This window comes from Gracilinanus agilis, chromosome 3, assembly GCF_016433145.1.
Source record: "Gracilinanus agilis isolate LMUSP501 chromosome 3, AgileGrace, whole genome shotgun sequence".
Taxonomy (NCBI): domain Eukaryota; kingdom Metazoa; phylum Chordata; class Mammalia; order Didelphimorphia; family Didelphidae; genus Gracilinanus; species Gracilinanus agilis.
Genome location: NC_058132.1, coordinates 561823257 through 561848433, shown reverse-complemented (window position 1 = coordinate 561848433; position 25177 = coordinate 561823257). Strand labels below are relative to the sequence as shown.

Here is a 25177-nt window from a genome sequence, read left to right as displayed (position 1 = left end):
CTCTTATTTACACCAACTAGTGAATACATTCCAATGCAAAAGAAGTCATTCTGTCTTTGGAGAGGCATGCAGGCAAAGCATGGCATCTCAGAGATATGAAACTCCAAACCAAAACTACACATCTTAGAAAGGCACTTGTAACAAGAAAGAAAACCAATATTTCGGTTACCTTTTGTTTATTTTGCTCTTTAAGATCAAAGATAACTGAGTAAGCCATTTGGGCAACCAGAATATGTAATTTTATTTTAATCTGATATTACCTTTCTCTGAATCATGAGTATAAAATATTGACATAATAAGGAAGTAACAGTTCTACAGAATGTGTGCTTCAAAGTTTCAGATAATACTGAGCCCTCATCAATAACTTTGCAGTCTGAGTCATTCATTACGTATATGATTTGTGAGTCACAAATTACGAAGGCTTCTTACAAGGAAACAGCTTACTTACTAATAATTGACAAAGTTGAATGTGAGCTATTGCTGAACATTTTATAAATGACAACAGTTGCTAGACAACTAATATTTAAGCCACTTTTCAGTAAGGAATTTGGTGATACTTTAAATGCCCAAAGTTATAGCTCAAAGCAAAATTCGGTTATGTTTCTATATATACAATATAATTTTCTCTATTAGTCTGTCTGCCTAAGAATTCTCCACAACCTTTAGATTCTAAACTTTTTTACTAAAACTTTTTTTTTTACTAAACTAAATTACTCATGAGATAGAGTCTTCTCTAGTAAGTAAGCTAAGTACATTTAAGGTACTAAGAACTCTAAATTATCATTTTAATTGCTTCATTGATTTTCTTTAGTAACTCATTTAGCTTCAGAGGTTGTTTACTTGACTGTAGAGCAGAAGTAATAATAATGATTTATATAATACTTATAAAAGTGCATTTTCAAGGTAACATGCTATTATGAAAGTGCTATAAATACTAAATAAATAATAACCTTGTTTACCAAACATTAATAGCTAGGATAAATATATCCTAAGTTAAAGAGTTGTATTTGGCACTAATCCTACCTTATTTGCACTTCTGGCATTTATATGTACCTTTAAAAAATAAACCAAATTTGTCAATTAACAGTTGATTAGTCATTTTAAAATTAAGAAGAAAATATAATGTTTATATTGATTTAGAACCCTTTTTTCCTAAATGCTTTATCTTGGAAATTGAAAAATAAGTAGTAATTGGGTCAGTAAGATAATTAAACCCACAAACAACATAATAAAGAAGTATATCCTTATGACTGATAATGATAGTGTCTTACTTGAATTTTCTATAGAACAAATAAGTAATAGGTTATGTATTAGAGGTATTTTTATTATTCCTTTATTTTATTATTCCTTATTTGTATGATTTAAAAGATCTTCATAAAATGAGAAATTGATTTAAAATAATTAAGGTTGATCCTCATAAATTTTTTGGTGTTATTAAATTAGAAAAAGTAATTTTTATGCATAACTACATTAGACTAAAAATCTACTAGCAACTAGACATAGAATTTCAAAGTTGAAAGGGACCTCAGAGACTATCAAGCCCAACCTATATCTCTCTAAAATTCCTACTACAATACCCTACTGTCCCTAACGGTAGGTCATTCACACTTCACGTGAAGACAGGAAGGGAGGAAGGATATATTAAGTACCTATTGTGATCCAGATGCTACAAATATTATCTCATTTGATTCTCATTGCAATTCTGGGAAATACTATGATTATGTCCATTTTACAGATGATGGAACTGAGTCTCAGTGACTTTTTCAGGGTCACAGCTAGGAAGTTTCTGAGGCAGTCAGTATTCTATATACTATGCCAGGGGAACCCACTACCTCCCAAAGCAGCCTTTTCCACATTTGGATAGCTCAAACCATTAAGAAGTTTTTCTTCCATTGAGCCTAAATTTCCAGCTTCCAAATTTCCTCTCCCCATCGCTCCTACTTTTGCCTTCTAGAACCAAGATGTTTCTATTTAATCCCCTTTCCACATGCCTTCAGATATTCCAGAGTCTTTATTTTCTCTAGGCTAAACATCCCCATTTCCTTCAGCCAGTGCTCATTCATGTTCTAAAGTCCCTTGTCCATCTTGATCCTCTTCTTCTGGACACTTTTCAAATATTAATATCATTCATAAGATGTGGGTATCCAAAACTGAGCAAAACACTCTGTGTATATAGTCTGCCTCAAGTAGTAAAATTCACACCTCCCATGTTCTATTCATTGTGATTCTCTAAATGCAGGTAGAATCCAGTAGCCTTCTTGGCTATTCACTCTTGACTCCTACTGAGTATGTGGTCTACTAGAGCCCTCAGATCACTTTAAGTGCCCAGTTTTGGCTTCCCCTGTCTTGTACTTGTGAAGATGATCACTACTAGATTATTAAATTTGATAACATCAAATGTCTTATGGGAAAAACCAGGGGAGTCTAGGACCAAACAAGCCAGGGAAACTGGGGTTAGCTGTTTGGGGAAATGACAGTTGAAAGAAGTGACAGTTAGGCCTTAACTGTCTCCCTGCTCCACCTAGACAGGGAGTCTGTAAAACCAGCAAGTAAAATGACAAGAGGGCTTTTAAACAAATTTAAATCAAGAAAACTATAGTTCAAAGAGGGAGAAGGGGTTTCTATTCTATCAGTCTATCGGCAAACCACAGGATCAGGGGAAGGACTTATCTACACTGAGCAAAAACTAAAGCAGGACAGGGCACAATGGAGTTCAGGAAGGAAAGTGGAATATCCTCACTGTAGAGTCCTGTCACAATCCAGCCATGGTACAGCTTTCCCAGGTCTTCAGCCAATACCCCTTCGATTGGGTAAGTTAGGGAGCTAAAGCAACCTGAGCTGACCAGCAACTTGAGGTAGATTTTATAGTCTCTACCTAATGTCCCACAGGCAAAATCCTCCTTCCGGATATCAGGAAATCAGGGTACAAACTTCACTTCCTCTGAGGTCTCCCAGGATCAGTTACAACTTGTCCTAACCACCATGGAGTCCATCTCAGAGAGAGATGCAAAACTTCCTGCTTCCCCATTCCATTTAGAATCCTTCAGCCCTGCCTGCTAAGTCTCCTAAATAATAATTTAGTAATCTTCCTCACAACAGTCCCCCCCTTTGCACAAAGCCAAAATTAACAATAGTCTAAATTCTAAAATTCTAACCCAAAATAAAAAACAACCTACACTAACTCTATTCTACTATCACTATCCTATCCTACACTAAGGATTTTAACAAGGAAAGGTAAAGGGATAAATACATTGAACAGTTACATAGTTCAAAGCACAAAGCAACAAGTAACAATGCAAAATTTCCAACAAAATTAACAAAATCACCAGCAAATATGAAATATCAACACAAAAGTCAAAACAAACCCTATTCTAATACAGAAATATCCTACTAACTAATAAATGCAAATAATTTTGGAAAATACATTTTAACACAACATTGCATAAGTTTTACAGCAAAATTACAACAAAACATTAAACTCACTTATGCAAATTACATTTAAATATTTGCAACTCAATTATATCAAATTATTCACAGAATTTACATTTACACATATACATATACATATGATGCGTGCAATACATACACAATATATACATGTAAAATATACATATATGCATATATAACATGCACATGTCAAATATACATGTGTACACCCTTTACATGTGTACAATGCTTACACTATAATACAATTTACAATATACACATCTATTTACATTATTTTGTGATCTACGATCTGTAGTACGTTATATGTTCTTCATGTAATGCCATTTTGTTATGTTTGTTGTATCTGCACTGTAATGTACATTAGTACCTTATCTTATCCTCTAATCTAATCTAATACTATTCCTAAACTATTCTAAAATATCCCTATGATATTAGTATATTAGTTTAGCTACATCTACCTAAATAACTAACTAATCTTTGTTAGTAACTAACTACCCTTTGTTAGTACTTACTTATCCTATAGCTAAGTCTAATTTTGTTAGTAATTATACATTGTTTCATTCCATGAGGAATACAATGTATCCTAACATGTTTGTGTTGTGTTTGATTGTTATGTTGTTACTTTGCTATATTGTGTTGCAACATGTTACTGTTGGATGTATGATACCTACCAAAACTTCAGATCTCCTTCAAATCTCCTTTCTTCTCGTGATGTTCCATTCCTCAAGGAAATCTCTTCTCTCCTTTTCTCCATCGAAGTTCTCAATAGTTTTATGTGCAATGTTGGATGTATATGAGTATGTAGTGATACTATTTATATTACCCAAAATACTTTCAAACCATTTAATCCAAATTGTCCATGATTAATCCTCTTCTTTAAGAAAATCCTTGAAAATGAAGCTTTTATCAGTTCAATTCATAAGTTCATCAGTCTTAATACAAAGTTCATAAATCCTGAATCCTGAATCCTCTTCATCCATCCATGTCCTCGTCCATCTGAATGTCCTCTTCTGCTGGAATGTCCTCTCCTTACTGAACTTTCTGACTGCAGACTCTAATTGACTGAAGATCTCAAATTCACACAATTTCATCATCATCATCATCTTCTTCTTCTTTTTCTTCTTCATTATTAACAATTTCTATATTTTCAGTATCTATACCATGTGCTAATTTAATATGAGAACAATGATACCATGAATCTCTACCTAAAACTTTTACAAAAGATGGTGAAACTAATACAACTGTATAAGGACCTACCCAATTTTGTTCTGTTGCTGATGTTTTGGCAAAATTTTTCACATAGACCATATCACCTGGTTAAAAATTATGAAGAGAATAATCCAATGGACCAGATTGAATTAATACTCCCATATCTTGAAATTCTCTTAGCCTCTGCTGTAAAGCACTTAAATATGAAGCAATTTGGCAATCACCTCCTAAGAGTGATGCCTAAACAGCCTTACAAGTTTTTGCTTAGAGTGGAGCATGTCCAAAGAGCATCTCATACAATGATATATGTAGATCCGCTCTTGGTCTCGTACGTAGGTAAAACAAAGCTATGGGAAGAATGTCTGGCCATTTAAGATGAGTTTCAGCACAGTTTCCCAACCATAGTTGATTTCCCTATTCATACGCTCCACCTGACCTAAACTTTGTGGGTGATAAGGAACATGATATTTAGGTGTTATTCCTAGATTCTCATAGACTCTTCTAAGGATATCCTGAGTGAAATGAGATCCTTTATCCGAATCTATGGTTAAAGGTACACCGAATTTAGGCACAATTTCCTTGAGTAACACTTTCACCACAAAGCTAGCTATGTTGGTATTCAATGGAGAGGCTTCAGTCCACTTAGTCTATCAACTACCACAAGCCAATACTTGTATCTTCCAGCTTTAGGCATACAGATATAATCAATTTGTAAACTCTCAAATGGACAATATGCTAAAGGTCTACCACCAAACCTTCCTTTCTGAATGCACTTTGATTGAACTTTTGGCAGACTGAACAACTATTACAGATCTTATTTGCAACAGTAATTATTCCAGGAGCAACCCATTGTCTCTTGATGGAATCCACAACAGCTTGTGTACCAAAATGACCTTTTGTGTGGATGGCTTGACACAAATAGGTATACAAGTCTTTTGGTAACAGTGGTCTTCCTGTATCAGTAATCCATATCCTAACTCCAAATTTATGCTTCCATTTCTGGATATCAGAGTCTACATGAGCTTTTTCTAGATCATCAGAATCAATAGATGTTAAATTCATTACATAAATTGGAGCATTCTGGGCTACATAGTTCGCAGTGATATCAGCTCTGTAATTTCCTTTAGAGACTGAATCTCTACCACAAGTATGACTCCAACAATGAATTACTGCCAGCTGTTTTGGCTTTTGGATTGCTTCTAACAACTCAGTTATTATTCCTTAAATCCAATATAATTGCAATGCCTGGGTATAATTTAGTAATCTTCCTCATAACACTTGTCATAATCTTTTGAGATCTTGATATTTTAATCTATGTTATCTATCTCTTCAAGTTTTTTATTATCTGTAAATTAATAAATCTCTGCCTTCATTAGAACTGAACGACCTCCCATTTCACTAGTATAAGAATTTTCAGAGGGAATTCCTTCTAGCAACACAGATCAGCACCTTCGATGCAGTTTATGAGCTTAAAGAGATGAAACTATTTGCCCAAGGTCATATAACCAGGATTTTTTAGGGGGATTCCAAATACAGGTATATATGTTATTTCCATTGGCTAAGCCAGGATATCCTGCCTTTATGCACGTCATTATTAATAATATACCAGTGAGCCAGACAGTTCCCTGAAGCATTCCAACAGAGATTTCCCTCTATATTGATCCAGTCTTTTAACACATTACTTCCTTCCATGGGCTCCAGCCCAACACACTGATCTATTTCCTGTTTCTCACATCTTGAATGATCTCTCTCCTTACCCTTGCCTCTTAAGATTCCTTTCAAAATTTATGTGAAGTACCATCATCTGAATGAAGCATTTTATGGACCTCTCGGCTAAGTCTCATTATGTAATAAGGCTATTTTCCACATACACATTCATCTTAAATATACTAATTGACATCAGTTTTGTCCCAATTAGAATGTAAGCTCCTTAAGGCCAAAATTGATTTTTTTTAAATTTGGGAGCATTGATTTGGGAGGATCAAGTTGGGAGGGTTTTGGGGGGAGGAGTGTTTTTAATTTGGGTAACCCAGCACAGTACCTGGACATAGGAAATGCTTCATAAATGAATAAGTAATTGTTAATTGGCTAATTGGTTGCTATGTCACACTGAGGCCACATTTTTCATTTGATATCTAGGCATATGTTCAGTTTTGTTTAATCTTTCCCTTGCTTAAGGGAAGCTAAGCTATCTAGAATAGTGTGTATCAATAAAATTTCCTTATTTTGTCTAATTCACCTAACTGATGATATCAGTGATTTGGGGAGTGGGGGAAATTTATGGAGAAAGGGATAGGAAAAAGAGTTAGAATTAGCATTTATTAAATATTTACTATGTTAATATGTTCCAGGCACTAAGTGTTCAAAACTGAGGATAGAGGTAAAAGCAAGATAATTCTTATCCTTGAGGAGCTTGTGCTTTAATGGGGGAAGAAAACATCTCAATGAGAGCCAGAAAGGGAAATGGAGGAGAGATAACATATTGTGGTGACAGCATTAAAGTGACATGGAGATTTGTTTTTTGACCAAATAAGGTGAAAGCTTACTTTTCAGAGCATAGAGGAGTCTAGTTTCCTTTTCTCTCTGTCCTAAACCAACCATTTTTTTCCCCTGTCCCTTTTCTCCAAGAGTCATTCTCTGTGCTAATATCTTAGAGAAATTGGTTTCTTTTTGAGATTATTTAGCAAATATAGAAGTAAACAAAATCTTTTTTTTATTACAAATATATATAGTAATGCAAAATAAATGTCCATTTTAGCCATGAGAAAGGAAGGAGGGAGAGAGAAAAAAAGAGGGGGAGGGGGAAAGAAGGAAGGAAGGAGCTTTGATTTGCACTCTGAGGCCATTACTTCTTTATCTGAAGATGGATCATTTTAAACCATGAGTCCTTTGGAATTATGCTTGATCATTGTGTTGACAAGAATTCCTAAGACTCTCAAAGTTGATTATCTTTACAATATTATTATTATATAAATTGTTCTTCTGATTTTATTCACTTCATTTGGCATCAGTTCATACAAGTCTCAACAGGTTTTTCTGAAACCATCCCCCTCATAGTTTCTTATAGCACAATAAAATTCCATCACACTCATCTACAATTGATAGTCATCATCTCAGCTTCCAATTTATTGCCCCTGCCCCCAAAAAAGGGTAGCTTTAAATATTTTTGTATCTATATGTTCTTTTCTTCCTTTTCTTCTTCTTTGATCTTTTTGAGGTATAGCTCTAATAGCAGGATCAGGGGGTGAAAGGTTATCCACAGTTTAAAAGCTTTTTGGACATAGTTCCAAATTGCTTTCCAGAATAGCCATACCAATTCACAGCCACTTCAACAGTGCATTAAGATGTGTTTTCCCACAACGCTTCTCAAATTTATCATTTTCATTTTTTTATCAACTTAGCCAATCTAATGGTTATGATGTGGGATCTCAAAATTATCTTAATTTACATTTTTCTAATTATTAGTGATTTAGAGCATTTTTTCATATGGCTTTTGATAGCTTGCATTTCTTCTTTGGATGACTGCCTATTCATATGCTTTGTCTGTTTACTGATTGAGGAGTAGCTTTTATTTTCATAAATTTGAAATTGTTTCCAAAAGACCACATAAATGAGACTTCTGTCAGAGAATTTTATATTGTAATTTTTGCTCAGTTAATTGTTTCTACATTGAACTGGGGGTTTTTCAGTGGAAAAATGATAATTTTATGAAATCATAATTTTCCTTTTTCTATAATCCATATATAGAACATAAATATAGAATATTTTCTATAATCCATGAACATTAGTCATGAACATTTCCCCTATTCATACATCTGACATATCTTCCTATAATTTGTTTATGATGTGACCTTTAATAGCTGCCATGTATTCATTTGGAATTTATTGTGACATATGGTATGAAATGTTGGCCTAAATCTAATTTCTGACAAACTACTTTCCAATTTTCCCAAAAGTTTTTGTTAGAGAAAAGGAACTTACATCCCAAGGTCTGTTTGATTAGATAATAAATTGTGAAAGCAGAGAAATATATTAAGTCTGGAAAGGTAGGATGGGACCATTGTGAGGAATGTTGCTTAATATGCAAACATTTAGCATGAGCTGTGTTTTAGAAATTTGATGAGAATGCTTTTTGTGAATAGTTCATATGTACTCTGACATGGTCAGACTAGAACATTATGTTCAATTTTGCATGCTACAGTTTAGGAATGACTTTGGTAAGCTAGAAAGTGTCTAGAGTACTCTAGAGTTTCTTACTTATCTTGAGGGTGGTAGATTTATTAAAATTTTACTTTGTTATTTTATCTATGTGTCAATATAATTTTTCTTTTATAATCTGATGTATTTCACTTTATGCAATTTTTTCCGAAAAGAGGTCCATCGTTGCTGAATTACAAAAAAAGCTCCATCACCCAAAAATAAGGTCTAGAGTGATGTGAATGGTGAAGAGTCTCATGAAGATCATTTAAAAAGAACTGAAAATGTTTAACCATAAGAAGTAAAATAAACAGGGACATTGTCTTCAAGGGCTTTTAAAGATTTTTGTAGAAGAGGGTTGAGATTTGTTCTTGGCTCAAAAGGCCAAAATTAGGAGTACTGTGTAAAAATTAAGAAAGATGCAAATTTATACACGGTGTCAAGGGAAACTTTCCAACAGTTTAATTATCCAAAAGTTATATGTGCTTTCTGAAGAAGCAGTTATCAATGATGGCTTTCACTGACAAATCTGATGGTCTTTTTTCCATCTTCATATCTTGACCTATCTGCTGCTTTTGACACTGTGGACTAACTTCTTCTCTGAGACACTTCCTCCTTTCTAGACTTTCATGGTGCTACTTTTCCTGATACTCTTCCTAAATACCTAATACTCCTTCTCAGTCTCCTCTTCTGGATCTTCAACTATATCACAACATCTAGTGAAACAAGATATCATAAACTTGAGGTGAGCGGAGACATAGAGGCCATCTGGTCACTCCTTCACAGGTGAGACTGAGTTAAAGAGCCATTAAGAAACTTCTTCAAAGTCATACATGCACCAAGTGATACAGTCGGGACCCAAGCCCAGCTTGCTGACCTCAAGACCAACTCTCATGGACTTATCCTGAGAGTCAGAGTGATGTAGAAGACAGAGTGACAGAAGTTTCATCCCTTGCAGCTCTCCCTAAAAAGAAGACCTAAAATCTCCTCTCTTTATCCTACATCTTATGGGCAATAGTAATTTTGAGCTTCTTTATTCTCTCATTCTTTCAATGCCTGCACTTGAGCCTGATGGGTAGGAAGTTTCATAGCATCACAAAGGAAACTACTTATACTCAAAGGTAGTAGGAGGCATGTAAGTGATGCACTTTCTGGGATATTATTGCTTCAGAAAAAGTCTCTTTCCCATTTTCCTTAGGGAAAGAAAGAACTAATCTTGCTATTATAACCTCATGGCTCTAGGAAAGCTCAATACTTAAGTATTGGTGAAGCTTCGGTTAGCAAGAAAGAAAGAAGGAAACTTCTAAAATTTACACAGAGAAAAATGCTAACCTCAAAAATCCTGTGGAAAATAGACATCAGAATGTCTTTGACAATTTGGTCACATGAGCAACAAGATGGAGGACTAGACTTTTCTTCAGGCCCCACTAATTCTCAAAACAAAAAAAAATTGCAAAAGGAGACTTATATGTCAAATTTACAGCAATCACAGCTGTTCCAGCAAGATAATAAAGCAAGAAGCCCAATAAAGGTTTTTTTAAAGTTTTTATTTTGAATATTTTCCCATAGTTACATATTTCATGTTTTTCCCTTGTACCCGAAATCCCTCTAACCCCCTTAGCTGACACACAATTCCACTGGGTTTTACATGTATCATTGATCAAGACCTAATTCCATATTATTGATAGGTGGACTAGAGTTATTGTTTTGTGTCTACATCCCCAATAATATCCCCATCAGCCCATTCAAGCAGTTGTTTTTCTTCTGTGTTTCTCCTCCCACAGTTCTTCTTCTGAATGTGGCTAGTTTTCTTTCTCATAAGTCCCTCAGCCTTGCTCTGCATCCTTGCATTGCTGCTAGTAGAGAAGTCTGTTATGTTTGATTTTACCACAGTGTATCAGTCTCTGTGTACAATGTTCTCCTGGATCTGCTCCTTTCACTCTGCATCAATTCCTGGAGATCATTCCAGTTCACATGGAATTCCTCCAGTTCTTTATTCCTTTGAGCACAATAGTATTCCATCACCAAAGGATACCACAATTTGTTCAGCCATTCCCCAATCGAAGGACATTCTCTCATTTTCCAATTTTTTGCCACTGCAAAGAGCATGGCTATAAATATTTTTGTATAAGTCTTTTTCCTTATTATCTCTTTGGGGTATAAACCAAGCAGTACAATGGCTGGATCAAAAGGCAGATAGTCTTTCAAAGCCCTTTGAGCATAGTTCCAAATTGCCATCCAGAATGGTTGGATCAATTCACAACTCCACCAGCAATGCATTAATGTCCCAATTTTGCCACATCCCCTCCAACATTCATTATTCTCCCCTCCAACAAAGTTTTTTTTATGAATTAGGAGTGAAGACTTCTAAGCCTTACTCTCACTCAGCATCACCTTCCCAGCAAGGTATACAATTAAATGTATAAGTTTGTTATGCTTTGGAACCCACTCAGGGATTTTCCTCCTACTGTAGTGTGTGCCAGCACTTCCTGCCCTTGCCCTTCCCCTGGCATCTTATTGCAACAGGCAGTCCACTTCAACTCTGTATAGTCAAATGGAGAAGGGAAAGGGTAGGAGGGAGAAATTGCGCATTTTTCTTCTACCTGAGACAGTCTTTCAGTTTAGAAACCTCAAGGAAGCAAAAACTCCCCATAACAGTCACACAAGTGTCATCCAAGACTACAAAAATTGGCAGGCATTAACTTAACTAGAAAAATAAAGAAAAGAGGGGACTATGGCAGACAGCCAGCATACATGGATATACTTGGCCTGAAAAAAAAGGGGACTGGATTCTAGATGTGGCCAGTCCTATGCCTCCAGAAGCTTCTTGAGGAAAGTCCCCCAAAATGAAATGAGGCTTTGAGGTCTAGATCTGCAGAAAACCCAGCATCAAAAGCTCAAGAAACTGAAATACATGAGAAAAAAAATTAAAATCATCAAATGTCTCAGGAGTAAGAAGATTTAGTTAAAATTCTAGAGCACTAGCAGCTATATCCTCAAGAAGAATGCTAAAATTAGAAAGAAAAAAAAAGATCAGTACCTAGACATTTAAAAGATTACAAACATTTCTAAAAAATATTACAAATAGAGGAAATTATTGTAAGCAAGATATTATACAGTTTTGTTTTCTTAAGCATCAACACTTTTTCATTTTAGTGAATTGTTTGATCCCTTCACATTTAAATTTATAAAGTTTATACTTTTCTTCATTTGTCTCTAATTTTTTTGTTATGATTTTCTACTCTCTTCTTCTCTATACCTAGTACTATGTTCTTTCAGTTACTTATCTTTTTTTAAAGGTAGCCTTATTTCCACTGATCTCTTCCCCTTACCCCTGATCCCCTCCTCCCATTTGTCACTCTTTTGACTTTGGGGTTTTGCTTATTAGTTCTTTTTTGCTCTCCTGGTTAAATAATTCCCTTCCCTCCTTTTTTTTTTTTCTCTTAGTTGGTCAAGATTTTTCCTTTCTCTCCTCTGCTTCAACTAGTCCTATTTATTAGCTTTTTAAATTTCTTTCTTTCTTTTTTTTTTGTGCTTCTTTTCAAAAAGGACTTCTTGGGGGCAGCTGGGTAGCTCAGTGGATTGAAAGCCAGGCGTAGAGACGGGTGGTCCTAGGTTTAAATCTGGCCTCAGACATTTCCCAGCTGTGTGACCCTGGGCAAGTCACTTGACCCCCATTGCCTACCCTTATCACTCTTCTGCCTTGGAGTCAATACACAGTATTAAATCCAAGACAGAAGGTAAGGGTTTTAATAATAAAAATAATAATAAAAAAAAAGCACTTCTTACATTCTCTTCATTTTCCATCTTTTTCTATCTACTCTGGACCCTCAATCTCTGATTCAAGGCCACTCTAATTATTTGGTCTCTTTTCTCTGAATTCCTCATGCAGTCAAAACTTCTAATCTTACCATTCTAGGCTTTCCTCTCTAGGTGATTTCTGCCACTGTCTTACAGGACTAGCCCCACAGATTACCCTTTTCCATTGTGCCTCACTCCAAAATAATATCAGTTATTCTAGGTTTCAGAGAGGACTTGCACCACAGTAGGGTCTTTTCTCTACCATGTTCCTGATTATGCAGCCCACCATTGATCAATACCCTTCCCTAGTTAACTTTTCCCCATTTGCCTCAAAATCTCCCTTGGGTCCATACTCTTCCACTCTCCCAGGTCCCATTTGCTCCACAGGATCTCCAACTCTTCTCCCCTATACCTCCCCTCTGGTCCCCAGGGTAAAAAGAGTGAACTTTTCAAACATCAGATCCCCCAGACCACACCTAGTACAAGGTCCCCATCTCCGTTCTCAGTTCATCTCTCTTCTCCCATAAGGGACATTCATCAGTGCAACCTCCTTCCACCAAGAAAGCAATTCCCACCTTTTCAATCCTTCTTCCCTCTTCATTATTCCCCTGTAAGCTCCTTTTTGTTCTGAGACCATAGGAATCATCTTGTCCTCATTGCTGACCCTTGATTTGATCCAGGCCATCACACACTCCTTTGTATGACCCTGCTCTCGTCCTCACTTTCATGTAGCCACTTTGGGAGTAATGTAGTCCCAGAAAAATACAATACCTGTAGACAGAATATTGCCAGGTTCTGTCCATAATACCCTATACCTTAGGCCTGTCTTTTCATCACCACTCCATCTGTGTTCTACCTTTACCCCTATCTCTTTGTGTATATTTGGAAAGTAGTTTTTTAATGGTCTCTCTGCTGTCATTCTATTGTTTTCTGTGGCTGCTAAATTTATTTACTCTTTAATTTCTGTTTGAGATTTTTGAGAAGCAAATTATCTCTTAAGTCTTAGTATTCTTTCTAAAAATGTCTCAAATGCCTTTTTGTTATTAGGCATCTACATTTTTTCATTCATGATTAAACTCAGGTTTGCAGGGTAGGTCACCCTTGAGCTGCATCATCAGAACACATTCAATTCCCTCCTGTGTTTTCCAGTGGGGACAGAATAGTCTTGTACTATTCAAATTTCCTTTTCTTTGTATTTAAAAGTCTTTCTCCTGATGGCTTATAGAACTTCTCTTTTCTGAATTGAATTATTAAATTTATCATGAAGTTTACAGTCTTGAGTTTATTTCCGAAGGCAATTTGTCAATTTTTTAAATTGGAATTTCATTGTCTGTATTCAGAAATTCTAGGCAGTTCCCTTCTATTTTTTCCCTCATTATATGTTAAGATTTTTTTTTACTTGTCATGTTCTTCTGGGAGACCTCAAGTTCTATATGCATCTGGTCTTCAAGATCTATATGTTTTGCTTGCATATTTTCTTTGAATGTTCTTGTTTCTTGCTTCCCTTCTTCTATACTGTCCTTCACTTCTGTGAATTTGCATTCACAATCTATTGTGGTCTTTTCTGTTTCATGGGTGAGATTGGCCATCACAAATTGCAGTTTTTCTATTTTGCCCATTATTATTGCTATGCAAGCCATAGATTCTGTTCTCATAATTCTCATTTCTCTTTTGAACTACTCAGGAACAGTGTGTGGTGGTTCCATGTTCTTGCATTCCACAGGGTCTTCTTTGTCATCAAATGTTGAATCATTTTCCTTTGTTCTATTAGTTATTATTCATAAATGCCTGAACTCATTTATTAGATTTGGAAGTCATGTTTCCTTCAGTTGTTGTTTTTCCTAATTGATTTATCTACTTAGATCATTTATAGCAGCACTTTTTTCCTTTTTTATTAAATTTTATTTTTTTCAATTACATGTAGAAATAATTTTTGACAGCTGTTTTCTGACATTTTGTGATCCAGATTCTCTCCCTCCACCCCCCTCCCCAGATGGTAAATAGTCTGATAGAGGTTATACCCGTGCTTTCATTCAACAAGTATTTCTGTTTTCCCCATGTTGTGACTAAAAACATATACCATGTATAATAAAAAACTCATGAAGGATGGCATGCTTTGATCTACATTTAGAATCTAACAATTCCTTCTTTGACTGTAGATAGCATTTTTTAATCATGAATCCTTTGTCATTAGCCTCGTACTGTTTTGCTGCTAATAGTTTAGTCTTTCCCAGTTGATCATTTTACAATATTTATGTTACTGCATTCACATTATCCTGGTTCAGCTCGCTTCACTTTGCATCAGTTCGTGTAAGTCTTTCCAAGTTTTTCTGAATTTACCCCATACATCCAGCATTTCTTATGATGCAACAGTTCTCATTTTCAACCATATACCACAGCTTATTCAGCCATTTCACAATTGATAGATATGCTCTTCGGTTTTCTACTCTTTGCCACTACAAAAAAAAGGCTATATTAACACTTTTGTGGTAACTAAGAACTGGAAACAAAATAGTTGCCCATAGACTGGGGAATAGTTAACAATTGTGGTACCTGGATTCAACAAGATATTATTGTGCTATAATAACAACAAAACTATCAAAAGTATCAAAAGACATAAGCTAATGCAAAAGTGAAGTAAGCAGAGCCAAGAAAACATATACAGTGCCAATAATTTTAGTGGAAGAACAATCACAAAGCAATTGAAAATGTATGTTTCAAAATTACAAAGAACAAAATAAACTCTAAAGAGATTTGAGGAGACTTCCCCAAATTCTTCTAAGAAGTTTGGAGGAATGAGGTTATTCATGGGTGTGGAACATTTTTTCCAATTTTGATGTTTTTTTTTTCTTGTTTTTTTTTCTTTTATTTTTTCTTTTGAAAAACTTTTGTATGGATAACAATATGAAAAAGTGGAAAGTTACTAGGGAAAATGTAGACAGTATGAAGGCAAAAAAATCAAAATTTCAATTTTAAAAATTATGTTCAAGTGGATTCATCCAACTGCTAGAATATTATACATGATTTCAACTTATCCCTTTTGCAAAATTTTTAATGTGATAATCTCTTTCTCTTTAGCTTGAAAGGGCCAATTCCCTGTTAGACCAAACAAAACAACCTTACAGATATCTCATTGAATCTGTTCGTCAACGAGATTCTAAGATCAATGAGCAAAGTGAACGTATTTCAGAACTTGAAACGGATATCAGGTAAAACAGCTAAACATATTTCTATTTAATAATGGGAACTATAATGCTATCAAGTTTAAATGCTATTCAACAAAAATACATATTGTAAATTAAAGGTTTTAAGAGTGATTTGAATCCATGTTGGATTTACTTTTAAGACAATATAAATAGGTAGTATTATATAAAGTAACATTATAGGAAAGCATCAAAAATTATCAGAAGCCAAATATAAAAATACCAACTCAAAAGCCAATAAACCCAGATATGAAATCTTGATGCAGGTTTACTGAGAATATAGGCACCTTACCTCATGGAGATAGATAGATGGATGGATGGGTGGATGGATGGATGGATGGATGGATGGATGGAGAGATAGATAGATACATGGAATTATTCTAAAATAGGAAGGAGGTACTTATTGCCACTATTTACTAGGTCATCTTTGCTTTAAAAATACTTTACTGAAGAATAAAAACATTACACTTCATAGGATTTATATTCTGCACAGGCACTAATAGGCCTTCTCTACCATCTCTTTACTGATAAAATAAAAAAATTCCCCGATCATTTGGAATTAAATTATCAAAATTGGTCTCTTAGTTGATACTACAAATAATTAATTTATCCCATTTATCATCCCTTAAATCTTTCTCAGTTGAACATGATAAATATTTATTGAATACTCTTATACACATTTGACCTTTTCTTCTTACCTTGCAAATTTTGCCCTGCATAACCTCCCTAGTCAATTCAATAGACTCCTCCTGGATTGCTGAGTTTCTTGAAGAAGTTAAGAAAACATGCTAATTTGTGACACTATAAATTCACAGTATTTAAACTGAGCTGGGCACTTGCCAGCTGCTGATCATTTCTCTAGTAACTACTCATTGGCTGCTTCCATTCAAAAAAAAAACATTTATTAAAAAAAAACATTTATTAAAATACCTGCTTTATCCCAAGCACATCCCTAGGCTAAAGGATATATTATACATATAAGGCATGGTCCCTTCCTTCAATGGCCTGGTAATTCCATTAGTGATTAGACTTGTACATAGATAACATTCCACATTAGGTTAGGAGAAATGGATTTTACTATAGGGGAAAAGAATGAGCAAAATAGTGGAATTAGAGGAACTTAAAGAAAGAGTAAAGTTTGTAACATCTGAAATATGATGGTTCATCAAGTAAAAATAAAAGAATTTCCATATGGTAATGCAGGTCTAGTTAAAAGGAACAAACATGACTAACCCAAGTTCTTGATCCCATCACATCTTCACCCTCTTATATCCCTAATTTCTATTGGTTCACAGATCTCCACAAATTATTTTTTTTCAGTTCTACTATAAACTACCATTAAATCTGTTTTCCTCCCCTTATCATCAAATTTTTCAAAAGATTATTTTGTATTTACTAAATAACTCATTCACTCTTTATGCTTTTTTATTTTTTATTATTGGAATTTATTTCCAGGACTCTGCCCTGTCCACACTATAGAAGGCATCACACAGCAAACAGATATGTCTTTCCTGTTTCCATTTTTCAATTCATTCTGTACAGATGAACATTCACAAATTATTCTTCATATATTACATCTGTAACTGCATGTGATGCTCTCTTGGTTCTACTGATTATAATCTTCATTATATCATGTAGTTCTTTCCAATTTTTAAAAAAAAATTAGCCTCATTCTTTTTATGGCACAGTAGTATTCTATCATAATCATATAACATAATTTATTTAGCCATTCCCCAATTCTAATTCTTTGCCACCACAAAGAGAGCTGCTATAAAGATTCTGGAAAATATAGGTTCTTTTCCTTTTTTTTTTTCCCCTGATCTCCTTGGGAAACAGACCCAGCATTCCAGTATTGCTAGAATTAAGGTTATACACAGATTTATATGTCTGGGCTTAATTCTAAATTACCAGAATGATTGGATCACAGGACAGTCCTGAGGGACTTATGAGAAAGAATGCTCTCCACATCCAGAGAAAGAACTGTGGGAATAGAAACACAGAAGAAAAACATATGATCAATCATGTGGTTCGATAGGGATATGATTGGGGATTTTGACTTTAAATGATCACTTTATTGCAAATATGAATAATATGGAAATAGGTTTTGAACAATGATATATGTAAAACCCAGTGGAATTGCTCATCAGCTCAGGGAGGGGGGAGGGAAGAGGGAAGGGAAAGTACATGAATCATGTAACCATGGAAAACTATTCTTAATTAATTAATTAATTTTTAAAAATGGTTGGATCAGTTCACAACTACAGTGTAGTGGTATCCCCACTTTTCTACATCCCCTCCATCATTTGTCATTTTGCCCTTTTGTCATTTTAGCCAATCTGATAGTTATGAGATGATATCTCAGAATTGGTTTTTTGCATTTCTCTAATAAGTAGTGATTTAGAGCACTTTTTCATAAACCTATACATGGTTTTTATTTCTTCATCCAAAAACTATCCGTCCATATCTTTTGCCTCTTTATCATTTGAGGGGAATGACTCTTATTCCCCTAAATTTGGCAAATCTCTCTCTACCTTAGATCTGAAACCCCTATATAAGAGACTATGAAAATTTTTTCCCAATTTTCTGTTTTCCTTCTAATCTTGGCAAAACTTGTTTTATTTGTACGAAAACATTTCAATTTAATATACTCAGAATTATCCATTTTATATCTCACGAAACTTTCCATCTAGTTTACTCATAAATTCTTTTCCTCACTATAAATCTGATAGGCACCATATTCCCTTTCTGCTAATTTGCTTATAATATCTCCTTTTATGTCTAGATCTTGTATCCATTTTGATCTTGTCTTGGTGAATATAATATTGGCCTATGCCTAGTTTCTGCTAAACTACTTTCCAATTATCTCAGTATTTTTACCAGATAGTAATTTCTTATCCCAGTAATCTGAAACTATATATTTTTGTGAAGTACAAGGTTACTATAATTTTTTATTACTATTTGTTGTATGTATTTTCTTTTCCACTGATATTCCTTTCTATTTCTTAGTCAGTATCAGATAGTTTTGATAATTATTTCTTTAATCCCTTTTAATTTGTATTCTGCTACCAACACTACCAAAATTGCCATTAACTTTGAAGCAACTATTGGTTAAGTGTATAAAGCACTGAGCCTGGAATCAGTTAGATTTGTGTTCAAATACAGCCTTAGACACTTAATAGCTTACCTTGGGTAAGTCATTTAAATTCTGATTACCTTAGTTTCCTAAACTTTAAAGTGGAAATAACAATAGCACCTACCTCTTGGGATTATTGAAAGGACTGAATGAGATAATATATAAAAGGTACTATATAAATGCTTACTCTCCCCCTTTTTCCCTCATCAGTGACCTCCTGATTGCCAAATCCATTGCCATCATGACTTAATCAAGAATAAGACATGTCAACCTAATTTCATTTCCTTTTTTTGATAGGGTTACCAAAATGGTACATTATGAGAATTCTGGAAATATAGTATAACTAGATTTTAGTAAAGCAGTTGAAGTAGCTTTTCTCATTACACTTAAAAAAAAAAAAAAGAAAGAAAGATGGAATAAATGTAGGCTAAATGACTATACAGTTTACATGGATCAGAATTGTTTAAATGAACAGACCCTAACAATAATTATTAATGGATCAATGTTAAAACAAGGAAAGTTTTTAGTTTAGGACCCATAGGATTTACCCTTAATTATATGCTGTTTAATATTTTCATTCATATATTTAATGAAGTTATATCATGCTTTTCAAATTTATAGATGATACAAAACAGAAGAGTAGTAGTTTGGATGATGGTGTCAGGTGGATCTCCTAAGACCATGTTGGTGAAGCCCTGCCCCTCTGTCCAGCCACCCAATGCAAACACTTTCTCCCTCCATTGTCTGGAATAATGAGGGCGGGGCTTCACAGGCAACTTGAAGTTGCACTTTGAGTACATGATCTCAAAAATGTGTGCCAATGCTGTCCTAAAGTGTCTCTCAGCTCTAAATGCTTTGATTCAATGATCAAACAATGGATCAGATATAATGAGATGAAATGTATTATGGGTAAATGTAAGATCCAACATTTGAGTTTAAAAAAATCAACTTACATAAGCATAGAATTGGAGAAGCATAGGTAGAAATAGTTTTATGTATTGCTAGGATCAGTTAGACCCAAAAAAAAAAATCTACCACAGGCCATGACAATTTTACCCCTTTCTTCACAAAACCTTACCTGTTCTTCCCCACATAAGTAGAATCTCCATTTTTTAAATCTCCCTAGCATGTAATTTTACTTCTTTTAATGAAATTTATCATAATCTTCCCTGTAGTTATTTTTTAGATCTATGGAATTTTTTAAATGGAAAGGAAATCTTAGAGGTTATTCACTATCCCCTTATTTTATAGATAAGGAAAGTGGGTTTTGTAGAACTTTTTTAGAGAATGGCCCAATTTAAATATCACTTCACATAATAGAGCTGGTACTCTAAATGAAACCTTCTGACTGCTAATATATCTGTATTACCTCATGTGGACCCCCTTCTGTATCATGGTTTATACATTTGTCTTAAAGTCACTGGGTTATAAAATGTTAAAGAAAAAATGATTTTTGAGATAATCTCATTCCAGTTATCCTCTATACACATACCAGCTTTACAGACAAAAGGCAATATAGAGTCTCAAAAATGTTGAGGGACTTGCCCAAGGTCACAAAGCTAATTAATTAGAGAGTCAAGACTATAGCATGGATATCTTTTTGTTATTGTCACCCTTTATTTCCCCTACTAAGTTGAAACTTCTTGAGACAGAGAATATACCTTATTCATTTTTGTATTCCTATAATTCTCAGTTAAGTTTTAGCATAATGTAAGTGTTGAGCAAATATTTGTTCAGTTGAATTGAAAGCATAATAGCATCATTTTCAGTCCTTTTCATCTGAAATAAAAAGGCATGACTTTGTACAAAAGAAAGACATTCAGAGTCACTGAGTTTTAAAGTTACTAAAAGTGTTCCCTGCCCTTCATCATCTCTGAATAAAATATTTACTGAGCTATAAGTATGGAAAGCAAATTTATTATTAGGATGAGGATTGGAAATTTTTTTATTAAGAAAAAAAAACAGAAAGAAGTATATTATAGAACTCAGGTTTCCTGAATTTTCATCCCAAAAATTATAAATGGAGATGCTATGATACCATCAGTATAAGTTTTCTCTCTGATATCAAATGTTCCCCCTTCAGCTCCTTCTTTACAATATCTCCTCTAATACAAGCTCTTCAATAATAATATTCACTGGTTTTATTTTTCCTGACTTAATAAAATGACCTAGACACTTTTCTGCTTTAAACTTTTAAAAGTCTTAATTTCACTTAATCTTTTGAAAATTAGAATAATCCCTACAACTTCTCTTAAAAGGGATTTTATCTTATTAAAGAAGATATAGTATTAAATATTTTCTTTTATTATTTTATCTCTACCAGTTAGGTTTCAAAGTAATTTATTCAATAAATTATAGTATTACTTTCTGTTGGGAAGGAGTGGAAATTAAGGAGCAGAAAGTAAACATAATAGCTACAAAGAAAGTTATTAATAATTTTATTGACATGATCTTTATTAGCAGTAATGCATCTTTTGTACTGACAGTACCTTTCTTCCTATGAATTTTATTCTCAAGCATTTAGTCAAGATTTTGTAAGTGAAAAATGAATCATTTCTATTGAAAACTGAGGGTTATAATCATAATGTCACAGACATGTTCATAAAAGCAACTCTTAAGTAAATATTGGATCTCCTTTGCTGCTGAAATGACCTTATTTTCTAGGAAATCACTTTTGGAGCCAAAAATTAAAATAGATTATATTAGAGTTTTTTGTGTATATCTAATGAATATTCTCAATTGGATACAGATTAGTAAATATCCTTGTTTAAAACCATCAGTAGTTTTATTCTTAATTATAAGAATTATTATGCTGAAAATAATCTCGGCTTTTGAAATATTATTTCTCAACATAAAGATTGGCATATATATATATGTATGTGTAATCCCCAAGATTACATCATCAGCCTCACCTTGTGACAGTCATATGCATCACAAAAGCTATGCCTATTATGGAATCAACCACCATAAAATGTTTCATGCTAAATATTTGTATCCTTTAAAATTAAACTGCCTATGCTATGCAAATATGTTGCAAAACTACCAGAAGTCTTGTGCAATATTTGAAGAGTATACCATTTTATAAGATACTATGTTCTGCTGTAGTTTTTGATGGCTTTCATTTGAAAAATTAAGGTGATTTTTAGAGGTGAAATTATTCCAGTGCAGAATACTAGTAAATACATACTTCAGTTTCCATAGAAAATAATAAGATCCAAAAGGAGACCCAACAGATCAATCATAACTCATTCTCATGCAAATAACCCATACGGCCTTGTTCTCATAACTTTGGGCATTTCAAGCAACTGTTAGAAGAATTTATTTGCTCTCCTGTCTCAGCACTATGAATACTCTTTTCCCAAATCTTGGAGATTTTAAATACTCTAACTCATTATCTTCTACTCTGATAGTCTGTCAACATTTCCAAACCCTAAACCTACTTCCATTTGCCATATCAGTTGAGAAAGCTAATAGTTCCTTATCACAAAAGTTTCAGGGCCCTGATCTACTGATTCTTAAAATTTTATCAAAAGAAAAAGTGTCTTTTTGTTTCCAAGGAATACAAAATAAAACTTAGCTAAACAATTTCTGTTTTTCTGTAGAAAAGTAAAAATTATATAGTTACCAAGAAGATAACCAGATTATAATAACTTTGCAGTATCTTTTAATAAACTTAGAAAAGTTATTTAGTCACATACTATGGTTTAAGAATTAGAAATGTTCTCTACATTCATGCTAAATTTTCACTAAAATATTTTAAGAGTGAATATTAATAACATCACTATCCACCTTTTAAATTTCCCCCACAACTAAAGTAAAAATATATATCTTAAAAGAAGTGATGTTGATCCTTCTCCCTCCACCTGAAATAAACAGACAGAATCATAAGTTAGTACTAGGATATGTGTGGGAAGGAAAAATAATTAGTATAAATTTCATTGCCCTGGTGTCAGTGTTCAGTTTGTTCAAAACTACCAGTTAAAGAAGAAAAGGCCACATTGTCAGCTTCTCCTTTATGGATTAGCCAGAGTATATTGATCCAGGAAGTAAAGGAGCAATATAACAGGAATATAGAGCAGGTGAAACAGAGCCATAAACATGAGTGTCTGAGTAATAATTAACAGTGAATTGAACAATTATGTATGTAATATACTATTCAAGGTAGATGTGCTTACAAGAAGATTTGTTTTGTGGTTGCTTTGTGAGTCACACAAAAAAGGTTTTTATTTTTAAAAGGTGAGTTTCCACTGTTATGAAATACACCTTCTATGGGCTAAATTTCTATTGAGTCATTGCATATAAATGCATAAAAGAAGAGCACTCAGTATCCTAGTCACTTTATCCAGTAATAATGAACAGATATGGCATAAGAAATAAATCTGCTCTTTGTATACTTAATGACTTCATATGAAAGGAACCCAAGAAAACTCTAGAATTTTTTAAAATAAACCACTAAGTATGCTGATTTTTCCAAATATTTAGTAACCAATTACAAGGACTATATGTGGAAGAGATGTTTTTAAAACCTATTTTCCCACTTCACTCTTTGATTCCATAGTCTCAAGTTTGGCCTTACTGTTTAACCACTAAGAACAGAATATTTACTTCCATGTGGAACAAAGAACTATCATCAGGCATAGACAATTTCTATAGAATTTTCTGATCAGGTTCCTTTAACTGTTTTCAACACTCTATTCCTATTCCATGACAATTTAATTAACTTATATGCATGTGAATTTTCTTAAGTAATTCCAAGAATAGATCAGCATAAGATCAAGTAGAATTTTACAAGTAAAAGAAACATCAGATCCTTTTGTGACTTTTAGGATGCTTAACCAGTCTGATACTCAGCTTCCCCCCAATCCACACAGTTCTTTTCAACTACTCAGATCAGTAGGCTCTCTGGCGCCCGACACTAAATGTCTATTGGTTTTTCTGCTGAGCTGTTTACCTTTATTGGTGTTTAATTACTATTTTGCTCTGATGCCTGGTTTTTTTTTTTTCATCCAAAGTCATAATACTGCATAGTATTTATAGAGAGTTTTATGTGTTCAAAGGTTTTTTATAATCATTAATTAGTTTAGCCACATGTCCCATTGAGTTACATGAGAATTATTATTCACTTTTACAGATTTGGAAACCAAGGCAAATGAAATTATGTTGTTTTAGTCACAGTTGAGTCATTGGCACAGGTAAAAGCATAAGTCAGTATGGCAGTAACCTGGGTTTTCATATGATAGGCTATGATACTTCTTGGAGAAGTTCTCTGTTTCCTTTAAGAAATTAAAGGTAAGGGGGCAGCTGGGTAGCTCAGTGGAGTGAGAGCCAGGCCTAGAGACAGGAGGTCCTAGGTTCAAACCCGGCCTCAGCCACTTCCCAGCTGTGTGACCCTGGGCAAGTCACTTGACCCCCATTGCCCACCCTTACCAATCTTCCACCTATGAGACAATACACCGAAGTACAAGGGTTTAAAATTTAAAAAAAAAAAAAGAAAAGAAAAGAAATTAAAGGTAAGATATTGCTTCCAAAAGCCTAGAGTTACCAATTCTTAAAAAGAAAAACACCTCCTATTAAATCTCAGCTAAGGAGGCAATTGGGTGGCTCAGTAGATTGAGAGCAAGGCTTGGAGATGGGAGGTCCTAGGTTCAAATCTGACCCTCAGATACTTCCTAGCTGTGTAAATAATCTTGGCTAATTTCACTTTTCTTTTCTTTTTTTTTTAAGTTTATTTATTTAATTAATTAGTTTGGGGTATTTTCTGTGGTTACATGATTAATATTCTTTCCCTCCCCTTCCTCCCACCCCCCTCCTGTAGACAATGAGCAATTCCACTGGGTTTTACATGTGTCATTGATCAAGACCTGTTTCCATATTATTGATATTTGCACTAGAGCGATCATTTATAATCTGCATCCCCAATCATATCCCCATCAACCCATGTGATCAAGTAGTTGTTATTCTTCTGTGTTTCTGCTCCCATAGTTCTTTCTCTGGATGCAGATAGCATTTTTTTCTCATTAATCCCTCAGTAATGTCTTGGATCAGGGGCAGCTGGATTGCTTAGTGGATTGAAAGCCAGGCTTAGAGATGGGAGGTCCTAGGAAGGAAGGAAGGAAGGAAGAAAGGAAGGAAGGAAGGAAGGAAGGAAGGAAGGAAGGAAGGAAGGAAGGAAGGAAGGAAGGAAGGA

General features: G+C 34.2%; 1 protein-coding gene across 1 annotated transcript in view; it reads left to right on the top strand.

Annotated features, from left to right (window-relative positions):
• The window catches only part of PIBF1 (progesterone immunomodulatory binding factor 1), a 320388-nt gene that overhangs the window by 241331 nt on the left and 53880 nt on the right, over window positions 1–25177 (top strand). Inside the window, exon 15 of the mRNA XM_044670598.1 lies at window positions 15733–15863. Coding sequence (XP_044526533.1) covers window positions 15733–15863 — 131 coding nt within the window. The remainder of the gene's footprint in view (window positions 1–15732; window positions 15864–25177) is intronic.